Source organism: Zootoca vivipara, chromosome 1 (assembly GCF_965207765.1).
Source record: "Zootoca vivipara chromosome 1, rZooViv2.hap1.1, whole genome shotgun sequence".
Lineage (NCBI taxonomy): Eukaryota > Metazoa > Chordata > Lepidosauria > Squamata > Lacertidae > Zootoca > Zootoca vivipara.
In genome coordinates this window covers 112,034,476-112,061,904 of record NC_142582.1, presented here as the reverse complement: position 1 = coordinate 112,061,904, position 27,429 = coordinate 112,034,476, and the positions used below count along the sequence as shown (strand labels likewise).

At 44.5% G+C, this 27,429-nt stretch overlaps 1 protein-coding gene across 4 annotated transcripts in view; it reads left to right on the top strand.

Annotated features, from left to right (window-relative positions):
• Positions 1-27,429, top strand: part of FOXN3 (forkhead box N3) — a 164,660-nt gene that overhangs the window by 126,892 nt on the left and 10,339 nt on the right. For 2 of the 4 annotated variants that reach the window (XM_035107446.3, XM_035107437.3), the window contains exons 5-6: positions 6,070-6,135; positions 15,627-15,735. In XM_035107446.3, coding sequence (XP_034963337.1) covers positions 6,070-6,135; positions 15,627-15,735 — 175 coding nt within the window. The remainder of the gene's footprint in view (positions 1-6,069; positions 6,136-15,626; positions 15,736-27,429) is intronic. The other 2 variants (XM_035107455.3, XM_035107464.3) reach the window with 2 other exon arrangements.

Here is a 27,429-nt window from a genome sequence, read left to right as displayed (position 1 = left end):
ATTTAGGTCACTTTGCGAAAGGCAAGGTGTGTCAAAACTCAAAACTCAAGATCATCTCAGTTTACACACACACACACACATTGAAATGTGTCGCACAACTAAATTCATTTATATGGCTTATATTTATCAAACATCCTCATTTCTGATCCATGTGCTCCTTGAGTGCTTTTGCCTGTAGAGAATGAGATAATGCCTCTAGGGGCATTTGGAGGAATGCATGTAAAATGGATTGCCTAGAAGGAGGAAAGAGTTGTAAACCTCTGGCTTTTGCATGGAAGGAATGTAGCCTGCTGTGTGAAAGTAAAAGTCACGTATGTTGCTCCACCAACTTTGCCCCTGGCTCCACCTACCACTGCCACATGATCCCTAGAAGGTTCCCCATGAGGGAATGCAGCTGACAGGCTGAAAGAGGTCCCTCACCCCTAATTTAGGGACTCTGGAGTTGTGGTACTTGAATAGCAGACCCATCCAATGTGCCATGACAAACCATTAGAACTGATGGGGAGCTAAGGTTTGGTTTCTAAGAAATGAAAGTACAGATTGCTGTTGCGGAATATGCCAGCCTTTGCAGTGTGTGTGTGTGTCTGTCTGTCTGTGTGTGTGTGTCTGTGTCTGTCTGTCTGTCTGTCTGTCTGTCTGTCTGTCTCTAAAGTAGTTCTTTGGTAATTATCTGTGACTTTGTGATGAATATGGCCCACATCACGCGTAAGGCTCCACGTGATTGAGATTATAAAGACGTCCTGTTTCTCATATGAACTTCTCATCCAATAGCCTGAGTTTTCTTCTAACACCGTCAGCATTCATAATTCGCATTGACATAGTCGTGAGAGAAACGAGGGCATTTCTTTATTTTCTTTCCTTTTTCAGGACAGTAGTGGACGGCATGATGGAGCAGCGGTTCTTATCTGACCTCCTGACAGCAGCGTTGATGCTGCTCACCTTCAGGTAGAGTGGCAAGGCAGCAGGAAGGGCAGTGTGGTGCAGATGCACCAGCAGAGTTAAATCTGGACCTCCTGCCACTTTGATGTCTCTGCACTGCCCTCCCCATTGCTTTGCCCCTCTCCCTCTCAGTAAACAGAAGTGACTCGGCTTTCGGGAGGTCAAGTAAGCACTGCCACCCCACCCCACTGTTTCAGGATGTGTGCATTAACTTTTGAAAGGAGAAATGTGAAAGAGGGGTTGTTTTTCAAACAAATATGGCATTGGGTTAATTTTAAAATCAACATGAAATGACACATTTGATTGGGACAGGAACCACACGATTCATTTCAGCATTTTTTTTTTTTGTTTAGGTAGAACTCCCGCATATCAGAATATGCTTGCATAACTCGAGAGGTGACATTTTATATTCTAAGATGCGTTCGGTTTTAATCTCCGCCCACCGCAGAAATCTCCATGTAGTTGCTGTTCGACCCATACCAGTAGCAAAATGCGCCTGGGAATTTTCGAACGCTGCCTGTATGTGCGGACAGTCTAATGCAGGGGTCCCCAAACTACGGCCCCCGGGCCGGATGCGGCCCAATCGGCCTTCCAATCCGGCCCGCGACGACTCCCGCCGCCCGCTGCCGCCGCCCGCTCTCACGGCGCGCGGCGCAGCGGCGATCTAAAAAAACGGCAAAAAATCGCCGAAAATCCTTTGTGCGCATGCGTATGGGCCTCTCCCGACCCGGAAGAGGTCATTTCTGGTGCACTTCCGGGTCGGGGGAGGCCCATACGCATGCGCACAAGCGATTTTTGGCGATTTTTTCCCCGCCCGTGTGCGTGTGCGCATGCGCACGGGCGCGCACTCCCCCGCCCTCCGGCCCGCTGCGCGCGCACTCCCCTGCCCTCCGGCCCACCGCGCGGTCGGCGCAGCGGGCACCGGCCCGCCGCGCAGAAAGTCTGGGGACCCCTGGTCTAATGCTCTTTTTTTTTTTAGCTGCTCTTGCTTTATCATCCTGTAATCCAAAGTAGATCATGTTCTGTTCTGCACTGACATGCAGTTGGCATAATTTAGCACATTCGTTTTACTTGGAGTTAGTAAACAATGCAAGAAAACTTTTGTCGCTGCCAAGTTTGCCTAATACTGTTGGCAAATTTCAGATTCATAGCTACTGATGAGCTTATGAAATGGATTGTTTTCTTCAGACCAATAAAGCACTCCACCCCATATCACTGATGGGTGGTTATGGAGCTGCTTGTTCTGCAGAAGCATGCTCGGAGGGCAGGACAGTTCACAGGTGACGTCCAGATGTGCAGCAATACATGCCATTGTCCCCATGCCTGTGAATGCATGGGTCCCCATGCCTGTGAATGAGTTGGGTGCAATAGACTGTTTATCCACGTGCACAGCGGCTTATGAATGACCCTGCAATTACCCTGACCACCATACGTTCAGTCAAGTTTTCTTCTCTACTGAGCCCTGGGCACTTTTTTTAGGGGGGGGGGCTCCTCTGTTGTTGCGCCTTTGCACCTGGGCATGAAGTGATAGAAGATTGCCTTTCCTTCCAGAACAGGAAGCAGCGCCAGTCAGAGCAGAGGGGAAACAGCGTGGTTGCAAGTCGTCCTGCAGCCAACCCTGCGTTTCTTTTCTTCCTCTTTGGTTTTTCCATCTCTGTTGGGGAGTGGGGTTCCCACACCCACTTTGTATGCGGCTTTTAAAAAACAACAACCCAAAAGATTTTTGGTAGTTCCTCAAACTTTGGTGCTTCTCCGTGCACACTGTTAGTTCCCTCTTATTTCTGAGTAACCGTATTTCAGCTCTGTTGATGTTAGCACAGTACCGGGAAGGGGGGTGGGGTCATTGAGTTTGCTATAAGAGGGAGTGAAGCCTTCATCTGTAAAGGAGGATGGCATACACATCAAATAAATAAGTCCATAAAAGGTGAAAGAAATTGTGTGTGAGAGGATTGGGGGTGGGGGAGAAAGAGAGAGAAAGAGAAAGAGAGAGAGAGAGAGAGAAGAGTGGCCATTACAACCGCTTAGGTTGTGTGCAGTCTGTATTTATTAACAGATTGCAGGGCTTTCTACTCCATTACGTTATTACCCTTGAAATTGAACTGCATTTATAACAAATATGAAATATGTATTTTTAACACTAAAATGTAATTTTCCAACATAATACCCGAAATAAAATGCCAAGAAGCTATTAGCAGCAAATTGAATTTTTGCGGTATGTAATTTAGCATAAATAGTGACAAGTGTTTCACCTCCCTCTTCTCCCCTGCGCCCCCCCACCACCACCACCACCTTAAAAATGATCCCATTAGTCATTCAGTTTAGTAGCACAGAGGCAGCAGTCGTCAAGGGTGTGCATTTTTATGTCTGCTTCAATTGCACACTTCATTTATTTGAACATGGCATAGGCGGCTTTCCCTGTCACACAGCATCACTAGGCGATTAGCAAGTTTCGCCCTAGGGCAGCTGGGACGCTTTGCTGGGGCAGATGTTCTTTTCAGCTTATTCACTGGCCGTTCTTGGTTGTTTACCGTTGTCACGGCTACCCCTATTTCCACAGCAACCGTGCGGCCTCCTCTTGGAGGCAAGTGAATATAGTTATAAAAGGATCATATTTTGCTCTGTGTCCCTTACTTTGCCATCTGTCAACCAACTGCGCATGATGGATTCAGAAACCGATTAGGGATAACGGCAGACAAGTGATGATCCTTCTATTAAAAGTAACAGTGGTCCTGATGCAAATGGCTTTGTGGTGCCTTTGTGGGGTTTGCCGCCCCCCTCCATACATGGTTCTCAAGCTCCCTATATAGGCACATAATTTTAATTCTTACTGGCTGGGGCACGGGGTGTGTGTGCATGATGTCCTATTGTTGTGTTTCTGTACACCCTACGTACTAAGACTGTCCAGTCTGCTCTTTTAGCTCACACACATGCTACAGCTCAATGATCTGATACATATCGGCAGGGATTTCCCCTCAGGAATAGCACTTACACACAATGTTCGAAACTCGCATTGTTCTAGGCGCATTTTGCGACAGGGAATTTCATTAGCGCGAGCAGTTTCTGAGCTCTGGGCACACAGTACTGCGCCTAAGATTTCAGATTAAAACTGCAGAGTGGAAGGAAAGGAGGACCTTTTTCTGCCTCTCCACTTCCAGCTACTCTGAAGACTGGAGAGACCCTCTTAAGAATATTAGGGGGGCAGGCAGGGGGAGGACTAGACCATGTGAAAAATGGTCATTCATTCATTTTCAGCTTTGTATTTTGCTGTAAAAAAAACCGTACCTTGATATTCCGTTGTTGCGTCCATAACCTAGGTTTAAGGTGCTATTTAGCTCCTAGCTTTCATATCTCAGTTTCTAACACTGCTTTCAAACTGAGTAATTGCCATAGAGCTCAATGAAACTCTTGTAACTACCGGTAGTATTCCAGGCAAAAGGGAGGGTTGAGTGGAGGTGTGGAAAGCACACAGAGATTTCTCAGTCCCTGAAGGGACTGCATGAGTCAGAGCTGTGAAATGAGGAAAAGGGGGTCAGGTGAACCCTATAATAATACCTCTGCATGCAAACGCTGTGACTTTGGGGGGACTGGAGCGTACCCTGAGTTTCACAGAAATCTCCATCACAACTCTGAAAGGAATTCATACACACAGAGAAAGAATCCCGTGGCACATATTTAATCTTTTGAAGGTGCCACAACACTCTTCCTGTGTTTGCATGTAATGCAAAAAAAGATGTTTGGACCACATGTGCCATCACCCCGATTGTTGGCCATGTTATCTGGAATTGATATGGTTTGGACTCCAGTGATGACACAAGGCTGTTGGAGGGTCCTTAATATGCTAAGATATGCATGAATTGTGTGAACCCTCGGATCGGACCTTTCCTGCCGCTTTGCTCCTCTCTTCACAAACCAGGATTCAGCACTTGGCCATAGCCTCCTGTTTCACGGCACACTTGAGACTATGATTAGCTACTTCAAAACAAGCCGGGATATCAAGCCATGGTTTCGTTGACTTAATATCCTGGCTTGCTTGGAATCTGCTAACTGTAGTTTCTGGGTGCACGTGTAATGGGAAACAATGGTTTAGTGCTGAATCCTGGGGGTTTTTTTGCCACTTAAATGCAGAGAGGAGCAAAGGAGCTGTGTTGAGAGTGACTTATTTTTTGCGCCATAAGACATACCTGACCGTAAGACACACCTACATAGTGGCTGGATTCCTCTGGAGTAAATAGGGGACGTGTGTTCGGGTGCTGCTCTGCTCCACTTTGGAGCGCTAAAGAGACGCATCTTAGAGGCTGCCAGAAGTGCCCTGCAGGGGGCTCTGACCGCATTGGAGGGCAGCCGGCACCCGCCTCTTGCCCGCAGCGGAGAACCCTCTGCCCCACCGGCGCTCACCCTGGTGCATCGCCCTCCACTCCGAGCGGCCGCTCTCCCCTGTGAAGGCAGCCAAGACACCACCTGGCGGCTGGCTGGGAAGCGTGTGCGGGAGGGAAGTCCGCCTGATTGACAGAGGTGCTGCTGCTGCCGCTGCCACTTTCGCCGCCACTTCTACTGCACAGCCCAGCCTGGCGGTGGCGGCGCAGCAGCGCTCCGATGGGAGGGCTCTTCCCCGGTGCCCCTGAACCCCAGCAGCCTCCTCTCTGCAGCCTTCCCTCCTCCGTGCTGCACAATCCACTTTTCACCCCTGCACTCGGGCGATTCAGCTCGGGCGATTCGCTATATAAGACACACAGATATTTCCCCTGGCTTTTTAGGAGGAAAAAAGTGTGTCTCATGGAGCAAAAAATACAGTACATCCCCTTTGTGCATAGCCTAGTTCAATAAACCAAGGTTTTTTGGTTTAGTGTTATCTGAGAACGCAACAACGACATGGCTACCCCAGCAGGAAAATGCAGAATGGTGGCCAATTCTGTAGCACTGGGACCACATATAATAATAAATAATACACAAACTTTTTATAAATGTGAGGATCTTTCTTTTCCCAGTTATATATATATATAGATATTGGCAAATTTAATCTTACTTTTTGGTAACACTCGTCACTGTGGAGATTCCGTTCATTCTTTAAATTAGTGGGAGTGGAAATTGGTCCACTTGTAAATTAATGTATTTATTGGTTGATTTTTCCAGATCCTGACATTGATGCTGCCACTGCCATGATGCTTTTGAATACTCCCCCTGAGATACAAGCAGGTTGTGAGTAGATATTTCTATAGCCTATAGCACCATAGATATGTAAGCCTAACCTTCTCTTTCACAAAGCACACAGACTAGCAGGCTTAAAAATAATAATTTTAAAAAAAATGTTTCTGATTGAGAAAACAAGATTTCTCAATTAGACCCTTGCAAATTTCTCTACTTAGTATAATTTTGTGGTTCCTGTGCGTAAAATTCTATGTCTAATGAGCGACAACAATTGTGTACCTCCAATTCCCATGACTAGTGGCATGTATTAGATGTATACAATTGTCAGTCGTATTGAAGCAGTAGTATCCTGATAAGTGTTTTCCTTCTACAGCACAGGTAAGACAGTCACACCTAGGGCCACCACTAGAAAATTATGTTCCGCTTTCTGTTTCCACTTTTTGGGGTGCCTTTGAGAAACTTGAAGAAAGGAAGAATTAAAATTATATTCATTCTTTTATTTGAATGTTAAACTTGCATGGCTGAATCAGATCCATTTATAAAAAAGATCAGAAAGGTAGCTTTGTCAAAGGAGCACTTGAACAGGATTTTCCCACCAGCGTTTTCCTAGACCAGATATTCACTCTTCTTTTGAAAAACTTATTTCTGCACTTATCCAGATTATAAAACTTAGATACCAGCTCAGACAATATATTTTGTTTTACATGCAAACAGTCCCAAAGCCTAATAGCTCCAGGTACATGCGGACAAATGAAATGTGAACCAGATCGTTACGAAACAGAGCCAGTGGAAATTCCTGTGGTGGTGGCGGCTGGAATAAATGCCTCTTATGGGATTCTCTGCCTGCCGTGTGCCTGGTTACCAGGTTCACACATTGCATTGGTTCACATGAGCATGTGCTCAGGGAGTGCTGGGATTGTTGCTTGTAGGAGAAAATGGACTGTGTAAAACAGCTTATAGATATTCCTTCTCTAAACAGAATAAACTGAGGACAGTTCCTTGTTAACTTTGAACGCGTGGAATAAGTCCAGATGAGTCTTGGGCAACAATCCTGTTGTTGCTGTTGTTGTTACCGGAACTGCTTTTGCAACATGTAAAGGTGGCCTGTAAAATCAATATGTACTACCGTATGTCAATAATTCCTAAATCTGCCCCCTAGCCAGAGACGGCACCACAATATGCCATCTGCTGAGGGGCCACTGCTGCTGCTGGTGCTCCAGTCATTGCTGGGCAGCCACTGTAGCTTGTAGCTGTCTGCAGTGGCCCCAGAGCTAGACTCAGTGACATCGCGGCATTTGCAGCAATTGCCACCCACATCAGAGGAGTGCCACTACTACTGTCTCTGCTCCTCTTTAGTAAGCCACCCACCTACCTGTTCTGCAGAGAGAAATAGAATAAGCAGGAGGACAGGGGGTCATCAACTGGCATGGATCAGGGATGTTGGCACATTAGGGAAGCCTCCTGAGGGGGCTTCCTCAAGCCTGACCCTGACCCTTTTTATTTTTAGTTTACTTGCTAGAAAACATTAAAAATAGCTTGGAATCAATTGTTCTGATTCTGAAGCTTACTATTACATACGGAACTTCATTTACCAGTTGACTTAAGCCTGGCGGGGAAATGGCTGGGATCCAATGGTGTACTAGCAGAAGGCAGCTGCACTCATTCAAGAGGGGGAGGGGAGCCCTTGATTTCTGCCGATTTCGCTCCCTCCCCACCACCGTTCCAGCTACAGTCCTGTGAACCAAATCCAGGCCGTTTCTCATGGTCCCTGGCCCTCAGGATCAGCAATTGGGGAAAGTGAGAGGTTCTAGTGTGGATAGAGAGACTAGACCGCCCCACCCCACCCCCCATTCCACAAGCCAAACGGCCCTTGCAGCAGTTGGGACCCAAATCTATTTTACCTAGTTTACCCTGCTTTTAGATTCTAAGCAAATTTCCAAAGCGGCAAACAGTAAATATCCGTAAAGCAGAAACTAAGTTTAGGATATATCGGTGGAGTGAAATCAAGCACAGCAACATCATCAGACAACAACAACATCAACAACAATAAAAGTAGTGAGCACCAGATAAAAACGTAAATAAAACAGTCTTTGCAAAAGTTCTCCAGAGTTAACACAGTGTTTAGTTTGGCCTTAATCAGATGCCTAATGCAGCACAGAGAAGGCAGCTGGGGCTCTCTGGGGAGCACATTCCATATACAGACTGTGCCACCTTTCTCTGGTCACTAAATTCCTCATGTCTGAATGCAGGGCAGCAAGAGAAGGGCTTCTGGGGCAGATCTTAATGCCTGGGCAGGTTCATATGGGGATGAACAGCCTTGGGTCCCAACCATTGCACTTTGAATGGACCTTGGAAACAGCCAGGAAGCCAGAGAAAAGCTGTTTCAAGACTGTGCAAACATAGGAGCACAACAAGTGTATTGTTAAAGGGGAAAGGATATATTGCTCTTTTTCCCTCCTGGCACTGTTCCTTCCTCTCCCCCCCCCCCAAGTGTGCACACTTTTATATTTTTCTTCTATCAGTGTTTCCAGGTTGTGCGTGTGTGTGCTTCTAACCACGTGTGATAAGTTTCCAGATTAAAAAACGTGCACAACAACTGAGTGAGCTGACCTGATATTTTATTTTGTTTTATTTTATTACTATACAGATTGCACCATAGCACATTTGACCATCATCTTTTGCACACAATGGATACAAAGTGCTAAGATAAAAAGATGGCTGTCTTTCCATCCTCATAGCTATATTTGTAATGGGATTTCTAAGTTCAGCTGGAGATACAGAATGGTAGTTAACTCTCCAAAGCAAGCCTTTGCCTTTTCTCATTTAAACTATCTGACGTGGTTCAGAGTTTCCACCCTTTTTGTCACCAAAGAGTCACTTCCAGAAACTCCAAGCAACGCCCAAAATGTGGCATGCTTTCTGTAATTGTGCAAATCACTGTGTGATCCCTAAGGCTTTGTGGAGGGGATAGTTGCAATGAGCAAGTCTTCATTGTTCATTGTTATCTTTAGTACATCAATGCATGTGGTGCTTTGCAGAGCGGTATAAGGATCCTGCTCCCCCTCCTGTCTCCTTACCTGGCTGGCTGACTGGCTTTAGGATGGTTTTGGAGATGCCCTGTTTGGTTCCTCCCCTTCCACTTGCCGGTGCTTGATTGAGCATACAGTGTCAGGCTGAGCACATCACGACTGTGCACTTGCTTGCTTCAGAGATTGCTGCTGATTATTTGGTGGTTTGGATGACAGAATAAGATTAGAGAGGGGCCGTGAACTAAAAAAAAACTGGCCTGTGAAGTGAAATCAGGGTTTTGGAGGAAAAAGTGCAGAAAGAGGAGTAACATTATATTGATCCCTGGTCAGCAAGTTATTTTCTGCAGGGCTGTTTTGAAATGGAAATGTTGTGATAGCCTGTATCCCCACCCCACAAGCACTATGTAGGGTCATCTTATTGTCACGACTGGTACTCCTTCCTCATATGCTTCTCGGTGGGAAACTAGGTATGGGGGGAAAAGGTGGCATTCTCCTTGACAGCTGGATTTGGCCTAACTGCCCACTCGTAGAGTTGTGGTTCCAACACATACAAAGAAGAACAGATGGTCATAGGGGACTTTGACTGCTGAGGATAGAAGCAGTGTGACATAGTTATGCAATCAGCAAGAGAGACATTTTGTAGTGCTAGACTAGCCTTCCCCAATGCAGTGCCATCCAGGTGTTATAGACTACATCACCCCCAATCAGCATGGTCAGTTGTTGGGGATGATGGGAGCTGTAGTCCAACAACATCTGGAGGGCACCAAGTTTGCTAGGTGAGAGCTTCTATAGAACTGTATACTAACATGGTTAATGGGTATCACTAAGCATAGGGAGAGAGCACTCCTGGAGGTATTCATTTAACTCTCGTTGTATCTTTAAGGGATGACCTTGGCACCACCTCTGTGTGTTTCATACCCTTGATTTCGGTTACTGGAGCAATTTATTCATGTTTAAAGACTTTTTTTATCTTACTGGTCCCAGGACACTAGGGTCTTCTGCGCTGACTATTTCATCTTTCTCTGAGAGAAAGGAGTCATTTTTCAGAAAATGGCTGGGACTTGGTTCGGGCTTTTATAGAGGCAGGCTGACAACGTTTAAGTGGTTATAACAGGGCTATGCAGGGAAGTAAGGACAGATAAACCGGTGTGGAAGACCACAGACATCTTTTAATGGACCCCTCCTACATCAGTGTCCCTGTCTTGGTGGACTTTCCTACTGAGGCAAGCAGAGCTACTCTTTTTATCTGCAGAGTTGTTTATACGTCTCAGGGGTAAAACAGTGGGTGAAGTGGGTGAACTACGCCTGGCGAGTTCAGTGTTCTTACCCATCACTTTTGTTTCATTGTGATAGCCATATAAAACTGCCATCATAGATGAGGGAAGTCAGTGGTTCCATTGGGCTGGGCTGGAGGGATAATGAACAAAGTACATGACTGGAGTCCTCTAGATAAATTATTATCACTAGATAATAATTCTCTAGATCTCTAGATTCTCTAGATAAAATATATCTAGTTATAATTATATTTTAGAATTACTCTCTTTGGAATTATTATAATCCTATTGGCTCAGTTGAATGCCATTATTTATATTAAATAATGTTTAAGTTAAAGGGAACCACCTAATCTCTACCACGCATACACAACCCTACTACGCATGTGCAGTGGGGCTTATCTTCCAAGCAACTTCCATATACAGTACATGGCAAACCACTTTTTAAGAGCAGGAAAACTTAAAAGGGTGAATGGAGGATCCCACTGTTCAGAGGTGTAAAAATACCTGCTGGAGATGTTTGAGGAATTTGCTTTCTGTGAATTCCTATGGGAAATAGTTTGATATGCACCACCCAGACAAATGTATGGAACGGGAAATGCGAAATTTATCCTTCAAGTTTTCACTTCCTTGAATTTTGCAATAACACAATCCCCAGCTTTGAAAATGCACGCAAACGAAACATGTGTTTTAGAACATGCATTTAGAATAGCGTACATTGAGAGAGAGTAATATTTGAAGATGATTTCCATGCATAGTAATGTGAAAATGGGGGTGGAACAGTACGAATGTACAAATTGATGAATCCATCCTTAGCTGGTGTACACTTATCTCTTCCTGTCTCTCTCTGCATGATGGTGCTAATCATCAGCGACACTGCTAACTGCATAGACATAGGTTGTCCATGCCACTTGTTCTTTATCCACTATGTGGAGCTGCTAGCTCGTGCATTGAGATCTGCCAAATGTTAAATGGCATGGAAACCACAACTAAAAGGCAAAAACATTTTTAACACAAATTTTCATTTTGATTTGCAACATACCCAGCACAATTGCTGAGAGCTTCGAAGAACTTCAGGCATTAAAATAATAATAAAAATAAAAACCCTGACCTGGCAGCCCATAGTGTACCACAAAGAAGAGTAGAATGGAAAAGGCAAGACATAAACAAATATAAAATGTGGACATATGATACAGATTTGCAGTCATGTTGCTGACACAGAGGTTCTTAAGCGGCTGCTGACAATGTTGCTAATAAAAAAAAATGATTCTCCAAGGATTAGGTTTGAGGAGGGATTTAATGAGGCAAGTGTGCAAAAGAAAGCTGAAGCAAGAGACCAGATAAAAGTAAATAGAGTTTGGAGCGGAAGCAGTAATAGTGAGCATGGGGGCCAGCCTGTTAATGGGCGATGTCCCCAGATGGGGCAACAGGGACCATTAGGAACTTGAAGGGTCCCAGGTTGAGACAACACAGGCTGGGGCAGGCAGCTGAATTATTTGATAGTTTCTTTCATTCATTTTCCTAAATTGGTATCCCACATTATCCTTGCCATGCTTAAGGTGGATTTTAAAAATGCTTTCCTGGGCTGCAGCAAATGTACAGCTCCTGATGGCTTTACCCTAGTTAGTTATAGGGTACTACAGTTGGACATGGCTAAGCAACCAGGAGCAGGCAACAGGATCTCCTGCAGCACAAATTCCGATTAGTAAAAGGTAAAAAAGGTAAAGGACCCTTGGACGGTTAAGCCCAGTCAAAGGTGACTACGGGGTTGCGGCACTCATCTCGCTTTCAGGCCGAGGGAGCCAGTGTTTGTCCACAGGCAGCTTTCCGAATCATGTGGCCAGCATGACTAAACTGCTTCTGGCACAGCGGAACACCGTGATGGAAACCAGAGCACACAGAAACGCCGTTTACCTTCCCGCTGCTGCGGTACCTACTTATTTACTTGCACTAGTGTGCTTTCGAACTGCTGGGTTGGCAGGAGCTGGGACAGAGCAACGGGAGCTCACTCTGTCGTGGGTATTCGAACCGCTGACCTTCCGATCGGCAAACCCAAGAGGCTCAGTGGTTTAGACCACAATGCCACCCCTGTTCAATTAGTAGCGGTATGTGCATGGTAGGGCAGAGCTGCCCTCCTGACACTGCTTATCAGGGTGTGGTCACCTGACACTTCCATTACATGGCCCTTATCTCACCCCATCCCAGTCCAGGTTTGCAGCAACAATGCTGTTGTCAGAAGGGTGGCTCTGCTCCACCTCACTACATCCCCTACTACTGGTTGCCATCACGGGTATGAGAAGTACCATAGTACAATGGGTTGAGGAAATGCTTTCCATGCCAAAAATGTCCGAGGTTCAATCTCCAGCACCTGTAATTAAAAGAATATTCGGTAGCAGGACTAAGGGAAGACTCCTGTGCCTACTACCTCTGTGCAGGAGCCTGGGAGTTGCTGCTGGTCGGAGTAGATTTGTAGTGGCCTGTCTTCTGTGTCCAAGTTCCAACTGCGTTGACTTGCTTAATGCAAAATCCAAAATAATGGCTTAAAGTTGTTTTCAGATTCTGGGCTAAGTGGGAAATCCATTTAGCTTTAACCGTTGTTATAGTCAGTGCTGATGTGGTTAGACTTGTGCTTCTGAACGGAGGAGGTGGTGGGCGAAGGAAGTTTGCAATCCCACGGCCTGATTAGGAACATTACATCTGCGCCTGTATAAAGCAAATGTCATTGGTGCAAAAGTGGCACACAGTTCAGCAGCCGCCTTGGGCATTTGATGTCCATTTCAATTTGAGTGCCATGAAGCCTGAGCATTGGGAGGCAACGTTTTCTCATGGAACAAAGACATTTCTGTAGAATACTCTTGAATACATGTATAGGGCCTCTTTTAAGCTAACTTCAGTTTACTCCAAATGATCCCCCTTACACTGTGGAACATCTGCTAGAAATATCAGCAAAAGACTAATTGTTTTAATGGGCTCGAAGTGACATTTCCTTAGGACAAAAAAGAAAGAAAAAGATTATTTTGCAGGAATATGTACAATTTTCTGTCATCTGATGGGTGCCAGTGTGGTGTAGTGGTTAAGAGTGGTAGATTCGTAATCTGGGGAACCGGGTTCGCGTCTCCGCTCCTCCACATGCAGCTGCTGGGTGACCTTGGGCTAGTCACGCTTCTCTGAAGTCTCTCAGCCTCACTCACCTCACAGAGTGCTTGTTGTGGGGGAGGAAGGGAAAGGAGATTGTTAGCCGCTTTGGGACTCCTTCGGGTAGTGATAAAGCAGGATATCAAATCCAAACTCTTCCTCCTCCTCCTCCTCTTCTTCTTCTTCTTCAACAAGAGTTAAGGCGGGTCAATTAAATCTGTCATTCCTGGCAGTTCTTTGCTTACGGTGTATGCTAGCAGCTCATGCAATTAATGGGTGCCTTATATATTCTGTTCCCTTTGACCAATATTAAATGCTGGCAAAAGAAACTAGAAGGAGGATTCTGATGGTGTAATTAGATGTTACAGGGCACGGATGGGGAACTTTTGGCCCACTGGATTGTGTTGGACTTCAGCTGCCACCAGCCCCAGCCAGCATGGCCAGTGGTAAGGGATGATGGGAGCTGGAGTACAGCAACATCTGGAGAGCTACACTAGGGAAGAGGAGGCTGGCAACAGTCATGTGCCCCCCATAACATCTGGCTTGATCCCATGACCAACATTTATTAGAAGACACTATATATATTGTTGTTTTACTTGCTTGTATTGTGGTTAAAAATGGGATGGGGTGGGGATGGGAGATTGGACCACAATCAAGAAACTGGGTTCCACAGAGATGCATGATTACTTTTTGTTTCATAGACTCTCTTAGCAATTTGCATTTGTTTTTAAGGTGGGCATTACTTTAAATTGGATTTCTAATTAATATGTTGGTGGGCTGACTGTTTTGTGGTGAATTTTTCTGCTGTTTTATCCGTTTTGGCTATTTTCCTTGTTGTAACAGTTGTAGAATATGAATTTGGGGTGTGTGTGTGCTTGTAAGCATCCTTGAGCACCCTTTTGGGAGCCGAAAGACAAGGTAAAAATAAATAAACATTATGCAAAACCTTACATTCATTTTAATGTGAATAGGGAGTTGCTTTGAGCTAAACAGGTGTCTGAAACACAAGCACATAGTTTTACAAGGGAAATGGGGGAGAAGCGGGAGCATATAAATGAATCGCCTCCGTTTTGCTGATTCTTTCTTTCTAAGCACAATTCACTTCATTTTCACTCAACTAATGTGTAAATTTGTAGGTTGCCTCCTTCAGATCTTTAGTTAAATAGTGTCCGTTTCTTGAGGGGTGGGGGGGTATGTTGGGGTTGTTTGTTAAATGTATTTTTAGAAGCTAAAAAGAAAAAAACAAGCACTTTATCCGAGAAAGTGCCTCTCTGTTTCTGAGTAATCATGGTGAGGATTTTGATGTCATCCTTGAGATTGCTGACCTTTGGAAGGAGTTTCCTTTAGTGTTGTATATGTGTTTCCTCACAGTAAAATATGTGAGATCCTGTTATCTTGAGAGGCCACGGATTGAACTTGTGACCTTACAAAGATACCTCCTTTTCTCTGACACTGGGCAGAAGATACATCAGGTTCAACTGGTAAATCTCTTGAGTGATTTCAGCATACATCTGGCAAGAAGTTTCCCACCTGTTTAACAAAACATTTCCCCCCACCTAAATTAAGATTGCTGCAATGAAGAAAGCTAATTAGTAATGACTTTTATCTGTGAAGGGACTGTGAGCTCAGTTCAGTTCTGGTACCAAAAAGAAAAAAGAAAAAAATCCCTGGGTTCAGAATATGCTTGGAGAGTAATTCTGTGTATCATTTGTGTCTGGCTCTAGTTGGTCGATCTTCAGGTTCTAGTAAGAAAACAGAGTAGACCTGGCAAGCATTAAGTCTTTCCACTCTTATTCCACCTGCACATGTTGACTTCTCCCAAGAGGTCAGTTGCTAGAGTGAGATTTGATCAGAGGAGCTCTCATGCTTGTATGTTGCGCTGACTGATCTACCACAACTTTCTGTGGCTACTCTTGGCTCATGCAACTCTTTCCTAAGTGTGTGTGTGTGTGTGTGTGTGTGTGTGTGTGTGTGTGTGTGTGTATAAAATTATGAAGCAGTGATTCTTCTTTCCCCCTGCCCCAATGTAGCTTGATATTTTAATAAACATTTCAGTTTCACAACTGTGCTAATTTGTCCTCCTCTTTTTCTTGCAATTTGCCTCCAGTTCCTCCCGGAGTTATCCAAAATGGAGCTCGCATTCTGAGTAGAGGAATCTTCCCAGGAGTCAGGCCACTGCCAATAAACCCAATCGGAAGCATGGCTGCTGCAGTAAGGTAAGTACAGAATCAGTGGTGCAGCGGGAGATGGCAAAGAACCTTGAAAGGAGAACTCTTAAGAGAGCACTGCTGAACTTGCAGCAGGTTTATTAGCAAGATCATTGACAGGTTTTCAGTGCAGCTTCTACACCACAATTTACTTCCTTTTGAAGCAAAATCTAGAGATGTCCTTTCTCTGTGGCTCTGGCCACACTTTGCACATGAGTAATGCAGTTTTTCAGATTTGTACAGAAACATTTCCTAGACAAACAAATTTATCCAACTTTTTACTCTGTTCTTATTTGTCAAAGGGTGGCTCTAGCATACAATTCTCCCAGAAGCAATTGCCACGTCAGGAAAAATATTAAATGTATTATTATTATTATTATTATTATTATTATTATTATTATTATTATTTTAAATTTTTACATATTTCATTGAATATTAGGACTTGTCTTAGATTTGGGTCTTTCTTTTCTTTCTTTTCTGGTCTATTCTCACTGTATTGGTATTTCAGTACCATCAGGGAATGCTTTGTCCTTGTCCCCACCCCCCAAAAAATGCAGCTGGTCAAATGCTCGTAGTCTACTTGACCACAAGATCATGTACAAATGACTACTTGTGTGCTCACAACATAAGAAAAAATGCAGTTTTTTAGCTAAGTATTTAGTCAACATGCTTAAGGACACTTTTTTTCCTCTCTGTGTTTTGTTCATTAGATCTCACAGTTGTAGCCTGTTTAAGCCATTTGCAGACTGTTCCCTTTTCAAACAGTAATTGAATGAATGAATTTCATTGTTTCCCAGTTTCTGTGCAAGCTCACTTGGCTGCTGGCCCTTGAGCCAATTAGTTAGTGATCTTTTGCAATCATTTCACCTTTGAGTGTCCAACGCAAAGTGTTGTGAATTGTTTGGATAATGTGCATTGTTCGAAAATACTAAAACCCAGGGCGAATTCGCCACTTGACATACGTAAAGATTAGCCATGGGAGATTATGTCATTATGCTGCTGTTGTTCTTTTGGCTTAAACCACATGAATAGATCTTTTGTTTCAGTCTAATCTGTAAATGGAAATTGACTATTTTTAGTGTGTTGAATCATCATTATTTAGCACTAAAGCTGCCCCAAAAGAACATGGTTCTTTTGACAGCAGCTCTATATTCACACTGTTTTTCTGTTGCTTGTTGCTGTTATTTTTGCTTCCTGTTTTTACTATCCTGTTCGGGTTTTTTTTTAAGGAAACAAGCCCATACAAATCATAAAACATCATTATATTGTTCTGAAGAGCAATGCTTGACTAGTATGAATTGGTAGCCCATGGTCAATTTTTTACAGGTGAAATGTCAGGTTGACAAGAGTGGTCTTTGAAATATTCTTGTAATTACTCATTTTAAAATGTACTCCTCTTTGGCGAAATTAAGCCATAATCACAAAGAAAACATTTACCAACAGCAAGGGTTAGTCTACACTCCCATTCATTACATTTGGAACTTACACATAATGCCTTCCCAGGGGGAAGTGTCCATGGATTTGCCTTCCCCAACTTGGAGCCCTCAATGTGTTTTAGATTACACCTCCCATCAGCCCATGACTGTGCTCACTAGGGCTGATGGGAGTTGTAGTCCAAAGAATATGGAGGGCACCACATTAAGGAAGGCTGCCATAGATTGTATTGGGAAACTTTCATGTAATGGGATCTCTCTTACTAAATGGGACCATATGTTTGTCATTGCCTCCATTGCTACTTTTTTGAGGGGGAGCAATGATGAAAAAAGTTAATGGGAATGCGATAAAAGTGAATGATTGCATGGATTTTTCATTGTGGGTGGAAGCTAGAAGCTTAATGACCAAGAGCCGGAACCAGGAATCCAGAAGTCCCTGGTTCAAATTTCATTTCTGCCTTAAACAAGCTGTTCTCTCTGTTCCACCCTCTGCATTATAATATATAAAGGCCAAGATGGAGGTGTGAATGGGGCATCTTTACAACCCTGTTGTTTAGTTGTGTAGTCATGTCTGACTCTTCGGGACCCCATGGACCAGAGCACGCCAGGCACTCCTGTCTTCCACTGCCTCCCGTAGTTTGGTCAAACTCATGTTCGTAGCTTCGAGAACACTGTCCAACCGTCTCGTCCTCTGTCGTCCCCTTCTCCTTGTGCCCTCTATCTTTCCCAACATCAGGGTCTTTTCCAGGGAGTCTTCTCTTCTCATGAGGTGGCCAAAGTATTGGAGCCTCAGCTTCAGGATCTGTCCCATAAGTGAGCACTCAGGGCTGATTTCCTTCAGAATGGGTAGGTTTGATCTTCCTGCAGTCCATGGGACTCTCAAGAGTCTCCTCCAGCACCATAATTCAAAAGCATCAATTCTTCGGCGATCAGCCTTCTTTATGATCCAGCTCTCACTTCCATACATCACTACTGGGAAAACCATAGCTTTAACTATACGGACCTTTGTCGGCAAGGTGATGTCTCTGCTTTTTAAGATGCTGTCTAGGTTTGTCATCACTTTTCTCCCAAGAAGCAGGCGTCTTTTAATTTCATGACTGCTGTCACCATCTGCAGTGATCATGCAGCCCAAGAAAGTAAAATCTCTCACTGCCTCCATTTCTTCCCCTTCTTTACAACCCTAATCGCCACTTTTCTTCTTCTTTTTTTCCTTTTTGGTGCAGGGGCGGGATTGGAAGGGGCAGTTGCCAGCCCTGATTTTTTTCTAAGCCTAGCTGCTTCACTGGAAGGGATTTTAGCAGAGAGAGAGGGGATGGCAGAAGGAAAATTGGTGCCAAGGTACCAGCTCTGGCACCACCCACTTTTGGCCTTGGCTCCCCCCATGTCTCACATGCCTTTGAGGGAATTCCTGAGGGGTAAAAATGGTTACCTCTGCCTGTCTTCCTCAACACTACAAATGTTTGGCATTCCTGCTCGGTATTTAGACGTGTTCACCTACACTACCTTGCATACAAGGAAAAATGAGAGTGTACACTCCAGCAATGTCTGAGGAAATAACTGTTTTTGGCACCGTCATGCTGAGAAAAACATGCAGATTATGGCACCTGTTTTATTCTGCACTGTTGAACTGTGGTCAGCAATTAGTTTTTCATGAGAACCAGCTGGAGAAGGGTGGGTGGGTAATAAAGCAAAGGCCCGGCTGTTATTTTTACCTCAGTTCTGCTCTTGGTTTGTTAAAAGGAGCTCACAATTCAATCTTTTTTCATAAATAAACAAAATATATTTATTTGCCATTTTTACATGCTTTGCCAATCCCCCCCCCAATATGCCTTTTTAACTAGCCATTTTGACACTTGAGTAGCACCGAAGCGAAATTATCCATTGTCGCATGTAGTGTAGGTGTCAGGCATACGCAGACATCTTCTCAAATGAGAAGCCAGCAAGGTTTTTTTTGCAAATAAATAAATCCGGACGATTTAAAGGGTTCCCCTTGTTCAATCCGAAAAACACTTTCTACGTCACAGAGCAGAGGTTGCTTTTGGGAATGCAGGATCCTGGAAACACATGCCATGTTGATACCAATGCTCTCAGGGGTGAACTTCCCTCCGCATTGACAGTGCACACCTTTGCATTAATGCTACATCTGTTCTGATAATAGTCAAAGCCCCGTTTTATTAGCAGATCATTACACAGGCTATGTTTGCAGTGGAGCTTTGCATATATAATTATGATGTGAAATCCCTCCTGTAAGTTCTCCTGCCAATAATACAACAGACTTAGTTGCATTGATTTGTACACTTTGACCCTCTGGGATGGGGCCTGATTATGCCAGGGAATACTGCTTAGTGCTAATTTACTCCCTTAGAACCAGAAGTGCCTGAGAAAACGTTTCTCTCGCTTTGAAATGGAAACTCTTCCACATCGCTGCACAGGTGTGTGGGAAAATATGGAGTAGCAAAAGCTACTAACTTCCCAAATTTGCCAGCTACGGAAAGCTGCAGTCTTCACAAAGATTACTCTCCAGAACAATTACATTTGGCCATACAACAGTATACTTTGCTCTTACCAGAATCAATAGAGAGGGGCCACTGTGTGCACACACACAGAGAGGTGTCAGAACTAAGTTTTAGGCAACTCTCAGAGGATAGCTTCAAACCAAGAACCAGGAGCTGAACCAAGAATTCAGAACCAAGATCCATCTAGAAATATACCAAGGAAAACCTTGCTGCTCAGGAAAATTCCCAGCCCATTTATAGCCCTTCCTGTCCAAAGCCCAAGGACAATTCACTGCCATGAAGATAAGCAATGCCGAAGCTTTCGTCGCTCACCACAAGCAGTTAGCTGCACGCAGAAATGATGGTTCCTGTTTTACACTTTTGCAGCTCTTGACAAAAAGGCTTTTTCATGAGTAAGAAGTGGCTACTTATTTAATTTATTACCCACCCTTCACTATCCCATATTCATTTTAAATTCAGTATTAAAGCCAATTAAAAACAAATTAGCAGCCACAGGAATTGGATGGGCCCTGAAAACACATATCCCATATGCCAAAAGCCAGGGTAAAGAGGTCCATCTTGAGCATATGGTGGAAACTATACAATGAAGGTGCCCGGCACACCTCTGTGGAGAAGGAATTTCACAACCTAGGAGCTGCCACAGAGAATGCCCAGACAACCACCAGCCCCAAACTTCTGAAGATGGTGGAACTACCAAGAGGGGTCCCTCCACTGATCTTAATACCCAAGAGCAGGGGTCCCCAGACTAAGGCCCGCGGGCCGCATACGACCCAAAGGCCTCTTTTATCCGGACTGTGACGACCCCCGCCGCCTGCTGCCACCACCCGCTCTTACCGGCGCAGCGGCATGATTCCGGGTCAGAAAAAAATGCCGGAAATCGTTTGTGCGCATGGGCCTCTCCTGACCCAGAAGTGCACCGGAAATAAAGTTTGCGTGCTTGCGCAAACGTCATTTCTGGTGCACTTCCAGGTCGGGGGAGACCCATGCGCATGCGCACAAATGATTTTTGGCCCTTTTTTCCGACCCGGAAGCGCGCCGCCGCGCCTGTAAGAGTGTGTGTGCATGCACACAGGCGCGCACTCCCCCGCCCTCCGGCCTGCCGTGCGATCGGCACGGTGGGCACCGGCCCGAAGCTGCGTAAGTTTGGGGACCCCTGCCCAAGAGGGTCTGTAGAGAAAGGAGATAGGGCCCCAAATATCTGAAACACAAAGTCCTCTAGGGCTTTGAACACTAAGGTGAGCACCTTCATTTAGACCCCAAAATGAACTGGTAACTAATGCAGCTGTTTTGAAACAGAAGTTATATGAGTGCTAAAAGGAACCCCAGCAAAGTTGTAGCATTGACTGCCTTGGGGTTCAGGGACTAACAATGAATGGGTGCCAACTGCAAATAAATATTAGGCAAGCCTAGAAATTCTGAAGTGTTTAGTTTTGTTTAATAAATACAATTAAATAGTCATGCTATGTTAGATCACTCTCTAAGCCTAGGCCCTAGAGCAGGCATCCCCAAACTGCGGCCCTCCAGATGTTTTGGCCTACAACTCCCATGACCCCTAGCTTACAGGACCAGTGGTCAGGGATGATGGGAATTGTAGTCCAAAACATCTGGAGGGCCGAAGTTTGGGGATGCCTGCCCTAGAGCATCAGAAAACATACCCTAATTTGCATTTACAGCTCAGTGTTCTCAGGAAAAGCCACGTCGCTGTGGGCAATCCCACTGCTCTTCTCTGTGCAACCAAGCCCTACTGTTTAAAAAAGCAGCAATCTTTAGGTGGTCGGATGGTCTTCCATGGGATCCTAGTGGAGAAAAAATGTTATAACGGAATAGAGACTCCATGTGGACTTCGGGGTCTGATACAACTTTTTCACAAAGATTTTTATGTGGGTGGGTGTGAAATAGAGAGAAGGGAGTGGAACATGTGGCAACATGCATCCTTTTTAATTTCAGTCAGGTGTCATAAAGAATACACTTTGCACGCAGACAGCCCAGGTTCAGTCCCCAGCATCTCTAATTCAGAGGATTGGGTACCAGGTGCCAGGAAGTATCTGTGCCTGGGGTCCTGAAACAGCCACTGCCTCTCAGAGCAGACAATATTGTGCTAGATGGGCCTGCTATATAAGGCAGCTTCCACGGTCCCTGCAAGCTGCAACTGCAAGCATCCAGGAAGCTTGGAGAAATACTGGCTGCATGCCGTGGGGCAGATTGCTAATGCCGTTAGTGGAGGCACCCCATGTTCTTCTCCTGCCGGGCTAAACAGGTGGCCCTTACTATCTGTGCTCCTCATCTGCCTAGCCCAGCGGGAGAGAGTTGAGAGGGGAGGGGAGTGGACCTCCATAGGGTTGGCAGAAGGGAAGCAGTTTCCCAGGGTTCTCTTGGCAACTTAGATCAGGGTGGGTTGGCCATTGACTGTTAATGGTTTGTGCATAAATCAGTAGACTAGTATATGTTTCACCTAAATTATCCATCTACAGTTTTGGATATGAGGAGGCAACCTGGTTTGCTTCTATTAAACACACAGAGACACACCCCTCACCATCTAAACAAGTTTGGTAAAATTAAAATACCGTAGTACACCGACTGGCTTGTAAAACTGGATATGTTCTCTGTTACACAGAGTCTGCCATGCTGTGCGACTTCCCACCTATTGTGCTCAATCTCTCCCTCGGCACAAGAGTGCTATTGCTAGTGTCGTGCAAGGCCTCAGTGGCACATGCTCTTGACTGCGTCGCATTAATTCAGCACTTGCCAGAACTAGTAAAGAATTTTTTTTTGATGATGACCCAAGTCACTTTTCCTTTTGCCTAAATTGTGCTGATCTTGAATATAATCTTCAAAACGTACCATTTTGGCTTAAAAACCAAGAAATCTGCCACTTCTAAGGGCGTCACGTGCTTCTTCCTTAATGAATGGTTTTAAGGAGCTGGTTTTAAATGCACCGTACCATTGTTTTGAATATGGATGACTTCTTCTCTAAAGCATTTGGCATCGTTTAATGACAACCCCTGCAGTGGTGACACCGTCTCAGAGTGAATGCATCTGGCGTGCTGCACAATCATGAATGACATTGTGTTTAGCTATTAATAATTGAAAGAGCTTTGTCTTTGTCTTTTTTTCCCCTGCTGGGTTCTGCATATAATTTATGGATCATAAACTACCTCCTAATGTCCATGGGAAAAAATGTTATTGAGCAAGAAAGGATGGAAATTTGGAAGGGGAGGTGGCGACTTGTGGGTTTGTTTGTTTTTTAACATTTGTATTTATTTCTCTCAGAAAAAGGGTCTTTGCAGTATTGCCAGCTTCTCATACGTGTATATTGTTGGTTTTGTCATCATTTCAAAAGCTTAACACGGTAACTAGAATCATAGAGTTGGAAGAGACCACAAGGGCCATCCAGTCCAACCCCCTGCCAAGCAGGAAACACCATCAGAGCATTCCTGACAAATGGCTCTCAAGCCTCCGCTTAAAGACCTCCAAAGAAGGAGACATCACACTCCTTGGCAGCAAATTCCACTGTCGAACAGCTCTTACTGTCAGGAAGTTCTTCCTAATGTTTAGGTGGAATCTTCTTTCTTGTAGCTTGAATCCATTGCTCTGTGTCCGCTTCTCTGGAGCAGCAGAAAACAACCTTTCTCCCTCTTCTATATGACATCCTTTTATATATTTGAACATGGCTATCATATCACCCCTTAACCTTCTCTTCTCCAGGCTAAACATGCCCAGCTCCCTAAGCCGTCCCTCATAAGGCATTGTTTCCAGGCCTTTGACCATTTTGGTTGCCCTCCTCTGGACATGTTCCAGCTTGTCAGTATCCTTCTTGAACTGTGGTGCCCAGAACTGGACACAGTATTCCAGGTGAGGTATGACCAGAGCAGAATACAGTGGTACTATTACTTCCCTTGATCTAGATGCTATACTCCTATTGATGCAGCCCAGAATTGCATTGGCTTTTTTAGCTGCTGCATCACACTGTTGACTCATGTCAAGTTTGTGGTCTACCAAGATTCCTAGATCCTTTTCACATATACTGCTCTCAAGCCAGGTGCCACCCATCCTGTATTTGTGCCTCTTTTTTGCCCAAGTGTAGTACTTTACATTTCTCCCTGTTAAAATTCATCTTGTTTGCTTTGGCCCAGTCGTCTAATCTGTTAAGGTCATTTTGAAGTGTGATCCTGTCCTCTGGGGTATTAGCCACCCCTCCCAATTTGGTGTCATCTGCAAACTTGCTCAGGATGCCCTCAAGCCCATCATCCAAGTCATTGATAAAGATGTTGAATAAGACTGGGCCCAAGACAGAACTATGTGGCACCCCACTAGTCACTACTCTCCAGGATGAGGATGAGCTATTGATGGGTTCGGTCAACCAGCCAGTTACAAATCCACTGAATGGTAGCATTGTCTAGGCCGCATTTCACCAGCTTCTTTACAAGAATATCATGGGGCACCTTGTCAAAGGCCTTGATGAAATCAAGATAGGCTGTATCCACAGCATTCCCTTCATCTACCAGGCTTTTAATTCTGTCAGATTACAAGCCTGGTAGATGAAGGGAATGCTGTGGATATAGCCTATCTTGATTTCAGCAAGGCCTAACTAATAGAAGTTTCTTTGTGGGAAATGGTGAAACCATGGTTAGATGTAGTGTATGAGCAGTTGTGAGCCTCAGACTCATATACTGCTTCCTTTCCTAGCTCATCTTGATCAGAAGCGTGTAATTGTGTAGTTTGTGGCAAACCATAGTTTGCTGTTGTGTCACAACACAGCAAACGGGCCTCCTCTCCCTCCTGCACACCCCACCCTAGTCTCTTCTGGGTTTCACCCCAACCCTCTGGATCAAAATGGGTGCTCAGAAGCTGTGCAGGAGAGAAGAGAGAGCACGGGGAAGTCTCGTTGCACAGATAGAAATCCTGTGCTAAATAGGACAACTTTGTTGGATACAAGCCATAGTTTGGTGTGCTGAGACACAGCTATAATTAATGTACAAGGGAAGAGAGGGCAGAGGGCAGATTCAAAGCAAAGAAATCAGATCTTTTCTCATGAAAATCTTTATTGTTTTAGCTTATTGTAAGCCAATTATAGTGTAGTTTCATTTTAAAAGTTGTGCATGCATATATTCAACTTGGGCAGTTCACTACCATTGGATGGCTAAAAATATCACTGGTTTCAAAAAGATCTAGATCAAGCTCATGTAGAATAAGGCAGTACCTTTGCTACATACGTAAAACAAGACTTTTGAAGCACAGGCATGGGTGTAGCCGAGGGGGCAGGGGGCAGCTCCCCCCCCCATGAAGTACGGTAAACAAATAAAAATACTTAAATAATTCAGGGTTTGCCCCCCTACCAGAAAGCCTGTGCCCCCCCCCCAATATAAAGCCTGGCTTCTGCACGGAGTAAGATGATTCTGTGGTCTTGCTAGAGTTACGTATTGCAACTTACCCAGCCCTAAGCAAAGTTTTTAAAAAAATCTGAGGCTCAGTGTAAAACACAGGGCTTGGGGACCCCTGGAGTCCACCCCCCAAGTGCCCCTGCTAGTAGGGTACAAAAAAGGAAGGGTGATACCCCCTCTGCCAAGTTCCTTGTCCTTCTTTGCCTCTCCTCCCAACACACTACAAAGCACCATATTTCCAGATCATGCAAAAGGCTTTCTTCGCTTATTTCTCCCTGAAAATATTTTTTGTGTGTTTCGCCACTAAGAACAGGTTCCCTATAAGTATTTTGCAAGGAATGGATCAGGTGTTGGTGAACTTTTGGCCCTCTAGATGTTGCTGAACTACAGCTCCCATCAGCCTCGGCAGGCATGGTCAGTGACCAGGGATGATGGGAGTTGTAGTTCAGCCACAACCGGAGGGCCAAAAGATAACCCAGCCTTGGAATGGATTCTTCTCACCTTTTCTCCTGGCTTCTTATGCTGTTGCTCCATGATAGCCTTCCCCAACGTGGTCCTGGCTGGGGCTGATGGAAGTTGAAGTGCGAAACATCTAGAGGGACCAGGGCGAGGGAGGCTGCCTTATGATCTATCATAATGGCTGAAGCCAGATACAAGATTGGTAGACCCAGCATGAAATCTGACCTAATGACCACTTCTGATGGTCTTAAGCAACACTTCCGCAGAAGATGATATTAAGACTTGGAGTGGCTTCTTTCAAGTGTCATCGAAATGCTTTGCATTTTCAGTGCTTCACTGATTAGTCATACAGTCTGAGAATCAAGTAGGACAGAATTAATGGCACTTGTAAATCATAGGACCTCACTTTATTAAACTGACATAAGAGGGAACGTATATTCTCCAGTGTACTTCAGGACAATCCCTTTGAGTTAAAATGAAGTATCAACAGGTCCTTAATGATTATTTTGTACTACAGTAGTGTTTCATGCAGCGGTGGAAACCCAGTTGTGTCAAGAAGCCCTATAGTTAATACCTGTAGCTCTGGAAGTTTGAGGGATTCCGTTTTTGCATGTTCCTATATGAAATTGTATTCACTTTATGCCTCTTAGGCTAATGTGCACACCACACTTTAGCTGACCACAGGATTTAGCACTTCTCTTTTGTAGTTCTCAGAAATTTCGAAAAATCAAATATTTATTTAGATAAGTACAGAGGCGGATTGGGGGGAGTGCGACTGGTTCGGTCACACTGGGCACAGAGCCTCGGGGGAAGGGGCACCACAGGGGCGCTGCAACAGTGATGTAGAATGGAAGGTGAGAGGCAGGGAGATGCCACGATTTGGAGTCACAAAAGGCACCACTGAAATTTGGGACCCCAAGGTCTGCCATTGAGAGAGAATTGTTTCAAAATTGCAGATTGACGCGGAAGCGAAATTAGACAGAATAATGGGTAAAAACATGCAAAAGTGACCCTGATCCAAAATGGAATGGTCCTCTCTACCTGTAAAAAGAAAATGGTCTTGCCTTAATATATAGCTCAACTGTAAAAGTATTTGCAGGATGCCTCATACTAACAAATTTGCAGTTGCAACGACCCTCGTAATAAGCTAGAATCCATATTTTCCCCAGAATTGGCTAAATGACAAAATGACTGCAGAATACTTCTTTATATCTTAGTGTGTTGTATTGCAAAAATACAATACAAAGCACATTTGTCAGTTTTATTTTATTTTTAATTCCCTTCTTACTACTTTTTTCTGTTCAGACTTCCCTCTTCTTGTGTAAATAATAGACTGTTATCCATATGCTATGGAAAATCATCTGTGACAGTATATAACATTTTCCCCTCATAGTCCTGCACACGATATGTTTGGATAGAAATGTGGCTGAATCTTCAAGCACCCCCCACCCCAAACAGATGCAAAAAGCACATGACACTATACTGCATGAGAAACCATTGATTTGATTTTATCTGTTTTTCTTGTTTTGAATTTTATTTATCGTGAGCCATCATGGGAGGGTATCTACCCTGAAAGATGGCCTAAAATTGTGCAACAAGTAAAAAAAAACAGGGATCTTTGTGTGTTCGTTACATATGCAGTCTGGTATTGGGGTGAACAGATGGTTTATTAGAATGCAGTAGTTACCCTGTAACTTTAGTGCTGTTGTGTTGACATATTTTGTGTAGAAATCTGATCTGATCTGTCCTGTTGAAGTACCGGTACTTTTTTGTGAGGGCAAAAAGTTTTAACACCTGAGTGGCAGTTGCGTTTCAAAATATCCCCAGAAACCTGATCCACAACCCAGTTAAATAGCAGTTATTATAACTTAGGCTGATTTTAGCACAGACTTAGTAGATTTCACTGGGACTGAA